Consider the following 10,565-nt stretch of genomic DNA (forward strand, 5'->3'; position numbering starts at 1 on the left):
AGCAGCAGAAAGAACAACAAACCAAGAGCCATAGAGCTGGGTGGGGTCTGGGCCCTGCCCCCCACTTAAACAGAGGTAATAAATCATGCCTGCCTGGCCTACACCCCCATGGGTGTGGAGGTCAAGGAATGCTCTCCAGTGCCGGCTGCGGCAGCACATATACCAACACTAGAAAGACACAAAGATAAGGATGATCCCTGAGCAAGGATAAAATGCAAATTCATGAAGCGTTTCTTTTTTTTTTTTAAGTAAAAGAAACAGGATGCCCTCTGCAGGCTTCAAAGAACTGCACAAATGTGCACAAATCACCTTCCCCCATCAGCAGATCTTCAGTTTCTGCTGTGATTTTGCTCCCTGTTACCAGAGTGGTGACGCCACCCTTGCACTTCCCCCTGCTTATCACTCGGAAGGACTTGAAACCAAAATCTGCACTTTAGGAAAACTGAATTGGAGCTCCCAAACATGTTTGAATCTGTTTGGAATATCCAAGACAACAAATAATAGGGTCAGAAACAGCAAACTCCTGCGGTGATCAAAGGTCCTTTCAACAAGTCAGGCTTCCGAAGGGCCCAGGGTTCACTGGACAGAGAAATAGTTCCCTGACGCCTGCCAGACAGGGATGGGGTGCACAGGCTGGCCCGGGGGGCTTCAGGGCTTTGTCACGAAGGTTTAAGTATGATTGCAGCCCAGAATTTATGGTTCCTAAATGTTTGTTTTAACCAGCGCTGAGAACACATATCTGACCCAGTGTGAATTTGACCTCTGGGTCCTTCTCCCTTCGCCGGGCTGTCTGTGCCACACGACAAGACTTTTCCAGCCAACCCTCAGGCCCCTGCTCCTTGCACTGGGGCCGGGGCCTCCCTCCCAGCAGCTGCCACGGTAAACCTCACGGCAGATCTACCGGTAAGGCAGCTGTCAATGGCCATAGCAGGCTGACGAAAAACGTGTGATCACTCCAGGCCCGACTCCCGCGCTGAGCCAGCACAATGCCGAGCCAAGAAGCACAGGAGCCTCTCCATCACCTGGCACTCCAGCCATACTGCACACTCAAGGATGGAGCCACACACTCATGGACGATGCCCTCGATGGCCACAGCTCCACGCATCAGGGCTTGCATGACTCTGTCTCTTCTGCATATAATTAAGGAAAATGTCTAGTGTTGGCTTTTTTTTTCCTCCAAAGCACTGTGGGCTGAATGCCAGTGGAAAAGCAATGGAATATCGATTTTCTGTTTCTTGCTAAGGAGAGAACAAGTCATTTGATGTGCCATGAGTTAAGTGAGTAAAAACAGACTCTGCGCTCCCTACAGCTGGCTGCATTTCTCCTCTATTCATAGACCCTGGCACATGGTAAAAGCTCAACAGATACCCATTAAATAAATGAAAGAACCATCCATGCATTTAGGCAGGGCCTGCCCTGTGCCAGGCACCCGCTTTGGATTCAGATCTGCTGTCTTTCCTGTTCCATCCACCTCAGTCTGCCAACCCGGCCTCACTCTCATCTCCCCTTTCTTCTTTTGTGTTGTCTGTTCCCAAGTCCTTAAAGCTGAGCTCACTGGCAGTGTTTCTCTCTGGCCTGCACTTACAGTGAGAGGGGGACAAAAAGACTGGAACAACCAGCAGCGGGTGGGTTCAATTTAGGCAGAGGGGAAAAAATGCAAAAATGGGGAAAGGAAAAAAAAAAAAAAACCTGTTAAAACCCTCCCAATAAATGTGAACCCCTTAGAAAGAAGAGAGAAGCAGTGCCATCTTCTTTGCCCAAAATGGACATCACTCTTAGCAGTCACTCCATGCATGTGTGCATGCTCAGTCACTTCAGTCATGTCTGACTCTTTTGTGACCCCATGGACTGTAGCGCACCTGGCATCTCTCTTCATGGGGACTCTCCAGGCAAGAATACTGGAGTGGGTTATCATGTTCTCCTCCAGGGGATCTTCCCAACCCAAGGCTCAAACCCCCATGTCTTATGTCTCCCGCATTGGCAGGCGGGTTCTTTACCACTAGCGCCACCTGGGAGGAGAAGGCAATAGCACCCCACTCCAGTACTCTTGCCTGGTAGGCTGAAGTCCATGGGGTCGCTAAGAGTCGGACACGACTGAGCGACTTCACTTTCACTTTGCACTTTCATGCATTGGAGAAGCAAATGGCAACCCACTCCAGTGTTCTTGCCTGGAGAATCCCAGGGATGGGGGAACCTGGTGGGCTGCCGTCTATGGGGTCGCACAGAGTCGGACACGACTGAAGCGACTTAGCAGCAGCAGCACTGCCACCTGGGAAGCCCTAGTCACTCCATATTAATAACTAAAATGCCATGTCTCGTGCTGGGATTTCAACTCCTAGAGACTCATACACAAAGGGTGTTTGCAAGAGCAGCATTAATATGCAATGGGGCATCTCTACATGGAGACTGGGTGGCAAAGCCCTCAGGGCTGCCCTTGACGACACCCACAACCATTCTCTACCCGTGTGGGTCTGCGGCTGCTTGTTTCACATCTCTCTGATTGGCAATTTCAGGTTCGCTAAATCTTCAGTCTGCAGAAACATTTGTCCGTGGCCCATTTAAATTAAGTCTCAATCAGCTAAAATCAATCCAGTCTGCCTCGAAGGGGCACCTAGTTTTCCTCACAAGATTAAGCAAACTGAACAACATAAACATATCCCATCTCCTATGCAGAAACATTTTTTTGCATCAACTGGAAAACAGCCTCTACAAATTTAAATTCTTCAATTAAATCCTTTCAGTTATCCTCAAAATAGAATTGACAATTAGCATCCTCGGCATTAATGCGCACATTCAAATTGTATGAGGACTACTATCTTTTTATTTGAAGTATATTTAATTTACAACGGTGTGTTAATTATCTGATGACTACTATCTTAACAGGAAAATTGATGTTGACATGCCATTGCCTTTGGTATTTGTAAGTGTAACAAACCATACCCAAGTGTAATTGTTCAGTCTCAGCATAATAAGGAAGTGAGAGGGGAAAGAGATCACAAACCAATTTCTTTTGCAGCCTAAATTTCAGTATTTACCAAAGCAGTTATAGTCACAAAAGCCGGTATCGTAATTTTTTCCATTCAATTTATGAATGCCTTAGGGGAGTATTTTCCATCTAAACAGCAAGCTTTACATCAAGAGAACTAGAGATACACAAATAATCAAATATTTAGTTCCTTTTAAAGTTCTTTTTAAAATAAATCATTCTGGGCTACAGAACAATCCAGCTTACTTTATTTCTTTCTTCTCAGTAATCAAAGCCAGGCAGGATGGAAATGACTGGCTTTTTCATTTCCTTTTTTTTATTCATCTATATTGAGGTATAATTGATAAATAAAAATTGTATATGTTTAAGGTGTATGATGATGTTTTGATATATGCACACACTATAAAATAAACATCACAACCAAGCTAATAAACATACCCCCCACCACACAGTTGACATCTTTTTGTGTAGTGGGAACACTCTGAGGAAATTACAAGTTTATAATACACTATTGTTAACTACAGTCACACTGCTGTACATTAGATCTTCAGAATTTATTCATCTTAAGGGACTAAAACTTGGTACTCCTTGACCATAGTATCTCTGTATTTCCCCCTCCCACAACCCTAAACTACTTTAAAAATGTACTATAAAAAGGGATCCACATGTACATTCTTTGAAAAGAAGTTGACGACAATAGCTGGAGAAACATACATATGGCAGGGGCTTCCCTGATGGCTCAGTGGGTAAAGAATTCACCTGCAATCCAGGAGACACAGGAGCCATGGGTCAAGAAGATCCCCTAGGGGAGGGCATGGCAACCCACTCCTATATTCTTGCCTGGAGAATCCCGTGGAGTGAGGAGCCTGGTAGGCTACTGTCCAAAGAGTCAGATACGACTGAAGCAACTTGGCACACATGCACACACATACATATGGAAAAACAGAAAACTGAATAATAAATAAATGAGACAAGGTTTACTTGGCTTGATTCAATAATAAACTCTAACAATCTTTCTGGTTTCATCAAGGCTTTCAAACCTATAATTCTCTTTCACCTTCATACCAGCAACAATCCTGCAAAATAGTCAACTTGTTTTTTTCTTTTGGCCTCACTGCCTGTGAGATCTTAGTTTCCTGACCAGGGATCGAACCTGTAGCCTCTGCAGGGGAAGCATGGAGTCTTAACCACTGGACCACCTAGGAAGTCCCAATAGTAAAGTCTTTAGCATAGTCATTTCATGATAGGAAAATATAAGGGTCACAGAGGTCAAATGAATTCCCCAAGGCCACACAGTTAGTGAAGGCTTGAGCATTTAAACTCAAGTTTCCTGAACCCAAGGCCAGGGGTCTTTCCCAGTGTCACACTGTTCAGCCAAGGACACAAGTTTCACTGCATCAGTGGTAACCCTGGTTTTCCCACGTGAAGGCAAAAGGCTCCCTCATCTCTGGCTCTGCCAGATAAACACAAGTCCCCCACTGAAACTTATCCATCTAGCCGATATAGTACTTTGGAATGAGCACTGACCTAACACAGCATCATTTTTTAAAACACAATTATTCTTGAAAGGAGTTGTGATTTAAGCTTCCAGCCTTGGGGCCTGAATTAATTTGTCAGATTGGGCAGTACTGAAAGGCTAATGTTGCACTGATTACTTAAATCCCGGTGCTGTCCAAGGGCTATCTTCTAGCAGCTGGAAGGATAACTTGAACCAAAAGCCAGAAGCATTTGTAATAGGTACTATGAGACTAAACCAATGGTGTAACAGCCTCTCAAACGCTGCAGACGGTAACTATTCAACCCTAACTCTTCTGACTGGTAGTCTTTTGCAGACTTATCTTTTGCTGGGTCACCAGAGGGCAACTCTGGCTAAACCTAGGCACACTCATGCCCTTGCCCCCTCACCTGCATAAGCAGGAAGCATAAAGTGATTCCTCAATATGAGGATACTTTCCTTCCAGAGCATCTCTGCATCACCAAATCCCCAGACAACCTAAGAATGAGGTATTACTATTACCTTTTCAGAGAGGGCACTTAGTTGAATAGCTTGCCAAGGAAACTTGTTTGAAAGTCTTAACATATTCTCTCTAACAGGCATCAAGGAGCACTCGCCCATGACCTACAAAAGAATGCTCTCTATTTTCACTCTTTACCAGCAATACCCCACTTTACACAGCAGTAGTGCTGTCATGGATGGGCTGTCTCCATGTAACAGGCAAACCATATCATATCAGGTTTTGAGCCGGAGTTACTGAAGGGAGGAGAGGATGTGTAATTTGATCCAAGCAATTGTAAACTCAGGAAAATACTGGTGCACTTTTGTCAAATGTAATATAAGAAGTGAAGGATTATGAGTTAATCTAAAATGCCTACAACCCTGAGTATTTCTGATCTAGTGGTTTGAGTTCCATAATGAGGAGGCTGATTAGTGAGTTCATGTCTGCCACTACTCCTTGATCACAGCCAAACCATAACCCGTCTGGACATCGCTCTTTACAAAACTAAAGTCACTATGCCAAGATCCTATTTCTTTCAGGGACTGAAGGCACCTTTCAACAAGCAAGTTCACCAGAATAACTGTAATAGAAAAAAATTTTTTAATTTATTCACCAGTATTTTGAAATCCAAACCATATACAAGACAAATTGTTAAATTTGATTTATTACACTGAATACTAGTAAGAAACTAAAATTTTGGACAATTCTAATCCACATGTTTATGGTTCAAGCTCTGTGCAGAGAACACCTAAGAATGCTTAAATTTTTCTGAATGGAAATAAGATTTCTTTATTTCCAATTATCACCAGACAGAATCAACCTGTCAAGAGGATTCTCAAACTATATTGAAACTTTCACAACGCAGAGGGGAAATATTTTCTGATGTTCTCAAATCTATACGCATCATTAATACATTTCAAAACACTGCTAAGCATGTGTATTAGTTTGAGAAGCACCGCAGGAAAACCCACCCGTCAGTTCTGAAGAACAGTAGAGTGGTTATCTCCTAGGAACGGGCCTTGAGGATGGCAGATTCTGACTGCCATTTTCAGAAAGCTTTAACGCTACTGATTCCAGAGCAGGGCCTCCTACTTACCATTACCCTCCTGCCATCAACTTAAAGAATGTTTTTCATTTGTCGATATCCACGTTTAAGTTAATTGTACCAGTTCTGCCACACGGAGAATTTTCTTCCTAGCCCCTCATGGGTGTAACAGAGGTTGAGTGCAGGGGAATCTTGGATGCAAGGCACAGTTGTATCCAATGAACCGTTGCTGGTACTGATACCGTCACTACTTTGGCCCAGCCCTTCCTGGGTGGTGATGAAGCTGCAGATAACTGGGTGGATTGCACTGCAGATATCAACTTCCTCAGGGCAGCATTAGCCTCTTCAGATGCCCCCTATGTGATCCCCACCCCCATGTGGACTGACCCATGTGGCTTACTGTGCAGGGTAGCTGGGAACATGGACACTTACGTTTGGTGCACCTCTGGGAGCCAGGGGCCTTACTCCAGCCATGACAGCACTGCCCACCACAGACATTGACCCTGAAACAAAGCAAGACCCCTGAGTCCAGCAGCAGCAACACTCTCTTCCAGAGAACCCAAGCCTCCAGGGGACTCCTGCAAGCCCAGCCTTCTGCTTCCACCTTCTTCTAGCTTCCAGAGAGTCCTAACAGGTACCCAGGAAGCCCAACCCAAAGCTGCCCAGGTAGGAGGGTAAGGACAGGAGATCAGAACAGGACAGGAGAATCAAAACCTGCACAACCTGGAACTAGACAGGAGAACAAGGTCCAAATTAATGGTTTTCTTACAAAAGTAAAGTAAAGCCAAATGTATTTTGTATATTATCTGTGCCCACATTTTAAATTGAATCTGAGTTTCAGAGAGAGGCTCCAAACAGAGGTGAGCTCACAAGGCCTGGAACCACCCCTGAAGGAAAAAAAAAAAAAATAAGCAAAACGAGTTTCCCTCCACACCCTCAACCTATGATTAATGGGGAAGGGGGCAGGGAGGATGTTTAGGAAAGCACAATAACAGAAACTATTGAACTGAAATTCCTGTCAATGCTAAGACATCCCTGTCCCGGGAAAGCAGACCCCACAGGTGCAGGGAAGCCAAGTCCACAATTACTAGAATTGCTGAAAATTTTAGGTTACAGAACAGAGGCTGGATCTTCATAGGCAGCCCTCCTCCAAACTTTTTTTTTTTCACTAGCTCAAAAAAAAAAAAAATTAAACTGAGTTGCAAACGGAACTTTAATTGATGATGAGGGATTAAGCTGTAGTGACTTCATGTTTACGCCCATCTTCTAGGAGTAATTTGGTTCGCGCACAGTAGGTTACGCCCCAGGCAGAAATGCCTTTTGTGTTTACCCGCAGCTCAGTAACAATGTGATCGGAGTTTTCATGCTCCGAGTTCCCCTGCTTCCCCGCACTCCGCTCTTCCCGCCGCACTCCCGGGAAGGAAGGCAAAGGCGGGCGGGGAGGAGACAGCAGCCCCACGGCGGACGATACCCGCGGTCACCGCGGGGCTCCGAGGGGCCGGACCCCGCGTGTCCCCGCGCGGGCAGCGCGCGCGAGGATGGAGGGAGGGGGCGTGTGGGCTTACCCCTGCAGCTGCTGCTTCTGGTGAACCTGCAGCCTCGAGCCCCCGCCGCTCTGGGTCTCCTGCGGCACCTTGGAGCGCATCGCTTGCCTGCCCTGTTTGGCGAACGGGGCGGCCGCCGGGTGACCGCCGGGCTTGGGGTGGAGCGGCCCGCCGGGGCCCCCGGGACGCGCCGGCTCCGGCGGTGGCGGTGGCGCTGGCGGCCGGAGCCCCTGCAGGGCCGCGCCGCCGGGCGGACTGGTGCGCCGAGTCCGCTCCGAGGGGGCCCCGGCGCCGGCCGAGCTGCGGCTGTACCTGGCGTTGAGCGCGACGTTGAAGGTCCGCGGGCGCGGGGGCCCGCCCAGGGGCAAGGCGCCCGCCGCCAGGCCGGGGCCCGGGCGCACCACGTACGTGATCCTCCGCACCCGGCCGTGCGCCGATGAGGCCAGCAGCCCTGCCCACAGCAGGAGCCCCCACCTGAGCCAGGCCCCCGCCATCGCGGGCCCCAGCCGGCGCCCCTGGCCCCCACCCCCAGCCGTGCCGCTTGCTCGGTGCGGCCGCTCACGCGCGCTCAGGATCCCCTGGAGCCCGGGAAAGGCGGGGAGGAAGAAAACTCGGTTACAGGAGAGGAAGTTCCGCGGGCGGCTGAGCAGCCCCAGACCCCAGCCGAAAGCGGCGGGGAGGAGGGGGCGGGGTGGGGGTGGGGAGCGCGGGGTCGGAAGGGGAGGGGAGGGGCGAGGGCGCGGGCCGCGCAAGGTGAGGGTCGGCTAGCACAGCCGCGGGCGCAGGGGGTGCCCGCTCGGGACCCGACGAGAGTGAGCGAGGGCGGTGTGAGCGCGCGGGACGCTCAGCGGCAGCCCCGGCTGCAGAGTCTTTAAAAAGTTTCTCTCGCCGTGGAACCGAGTGTCAGTTCTGAACAGCCAATCTGGCAGACGTGACGTCAGGCAGTAAATCCTAATTGGGGAAAGCGTGAGATGAGCCCGAAAACGCGCCGCCACCCTCCACATCCACAGAGATTGTTCCTGTAGGTCGGCAAAGGCAGAGGATCCCGTCTCCCGTGGAAAGGACAAAGGACACGGCAAAGTCACTGACCGTCCTTTCCTTCTAGAAGCCCCAAAAAACTCATTTCATACTGTTTGCACGGAATCTCCAGTCATTTTCTTACGTGGTTTGCTCGGGTACTTGCTGCGGGTATTGGATTAAAATACCAGATCGGGCCCCCGAAAGGACTGCTCGGGGTGCGCTGAATGTCCATTGGAAAGTGCTTAGATGGTTCACCTTAGGTTTGTAAACTCCGCGGGTCTGCAGCTTCTGGTACCCTACTCCTCGTTTGGCATGTACCAGGGTGGACACCAGGGGGCGCCCGTATAGACTGGGAAAACTGCAACTGGAATCAATCCGGGAGGCAGCCCTACCCTCGGGGAAAAGGCCTTTATGATGGGAGTACACGGCTTGGAATCCATAATAATGCCAAGCCGTTATTAGTATCTTTTTAAAGTCACATCAATGGGATGGGGTGGGAGGTGGGAGAGGGGTTCAGGATGGGGAACACATGTACACCCATGGCTGATTCACGTCAATGTATGGCAAAAACCACTACAATACTGTAAAGTAATTAGCCTCCAATTAAAATAAATACATTTTAAAAGAAGAAATAATATGAAAAATAAAGTCAGATCAGTTCCCTGGGCCCCTATTGAAAAGGAAAGGATTACTCACTGGAGATAAACCAAATCACATTAAGGGAGAATCAGAATGTCCCAGGAGACAGAGGATCTGGGGTCAGGGTGCTTTTGGGGGGAAACCATGAAATAATAACATATTTACTTCTAGCATTTGAATTTAAAAGAGTGTCTCCAGCAGAATTCATGCTTTAATTGCATGAATGCAATAGAAAACCTGCATTGGCTAGTGGACAGTTGGTAGCAGGTGACAATGGTTTAAAAAGAAGTAAGGGAAAAGAAAGTTGAAACTTAATCCCTTAATCTATTTTTTTCTGTAGATTGGGGAAAGACCTCCGATATTTGATTTGGCTCTGCCTGAGCCCCAGTTTCCTGTGAGAACACCCTCTGAGAGCCACAGTCGCAGAATCAACAGCATCTGGCTGGAGGGAGAGACCTCAGTTCAGTCCTCACACTACTGCTAAGTAGCCGAAAGACCACAGGCAGCTCACTGCTCCTCTCTGCACCTTGGCTTGCTGCTCTACAACACAGAGAAGTTGGATTCAAACTTCCTTCCAGCCCTAAGAGTCTGTGGCTCTAAGAACATCCGGGGTCCCTGTGGACAAGATGAGTGAGGTCACTCGAGGTCAGTCTCTGAGTCAGGCCAAAGGGAACCAGCTGAGAAGATTGAGGAAGGAGGATGGGTGAAGAAACCGTCTCCCAGCCTGGGATCCTGGAGAAAGGACACAGCGCAAGCTAATAAATATCTACCAAGTGCTACTCTGGAGGCAAGCAGAGAGGTGACCCTTGGCAGATACAATATATCAGAGGCACAGCCTTTCTATTCTGGAAAAGCTTCCTATCCTATTCGAGAGAAAAAATGTAAATAAACAAAAGCTTTTTAAAAAGATAAGTAACTCAGTGAAGCACCAGTCTGAAACAACCACAGAACCCTCACAAGGCAGGATTTGATTTGTGAGAGGCCAATATAACAGTGGGCTTCCCTGGTGGCTCAGATAGTAAAGAATCTGCCTGCAATGCAGGAGAACCCAGATTTGATCCCTGGGTCGGGAAGATCCCCTGGAGAAGGAAATGGCAACCCACTCCAGTATTCTTGCCTAGAGAATCCCATGGACAAAGGAGCCTACAGTCCACGGGGTCTCAAGAGTCAGACACGACTGAGCAACTAAACCACCACCAGTGTCATAGTACAACCCGTAGTTCGTTGTCATCTCACGGAGAATCTGCAACATGTACGGAAACCATTTTCTACCTGCAATTCAAACCAGTTTATAGAGATTTTATAATCTCTATAATCTCTCATGTAGGCAGCAG

The 10,565-nt window shown here is 48.1% G+C and overlaps 1 protein-coding gene and 1 non-coding gene across 11 annotated transcripts in view; one reads left to right on the top strand and one right to left on the bottom strand.

Moving 5' to 3' along the window:
- The window catches only part of LTBP1 (latent transforming growth factor beta binding protein 1), a 453,402-nt gene extending 444,943 nt beyond the window's left edge, over positions 1 to 8,459 (bottom strand). For all 10 annotated transcript variants that reach the window (XM_081590239.1, XM_081590236.1, XM_081590238.1 and 7 more), the window contains exons 1-2: positions 7,594 to 8,459; positions 6,461 to 6,531 (exon numbers count right to left, since the gene is read on the bottom strand). In XM_081590239.1, coding sequence (XP_081446365.1) covers positions 6,461 to 6,531; positions 7,594 to 8,066 — 544 coding nt within the window. In that variant the 5' untranslated portion in view covers positions 8,067 to 8,459. The remainder of the gene's footprint in view (positions 1 to 6,460; positions 6,532 to 7,593) is intronic.
- On the top strand, positions 139 to 242 carry LOC145504066 (U6 spliceosomal RNA). Its single transcript, XR_014052049.1, has one exon. It is a non-coding gene; the product is annotated as a U6 spliceosomal RNA (small nuclear RNA).
- Positions 8,460 to 10,565: the final 2,106 nt, after the last annotated feature.

This window comes from Giraffa tippelskirchi, chromosome 4 (assembly GCF_054371585.1).
Source record: "Giraffa tippelskirchi isolate mGirTip1 chromosome 4, T2T-mGirTip1v1.2.pri, whole genome shotgun sequence".
NCBI lineage: Eukaryota > Metazoa > Chordata > Mammalia > Artiodactyla > Giraffidae > Giraffa > Giraffa tippelskirchi.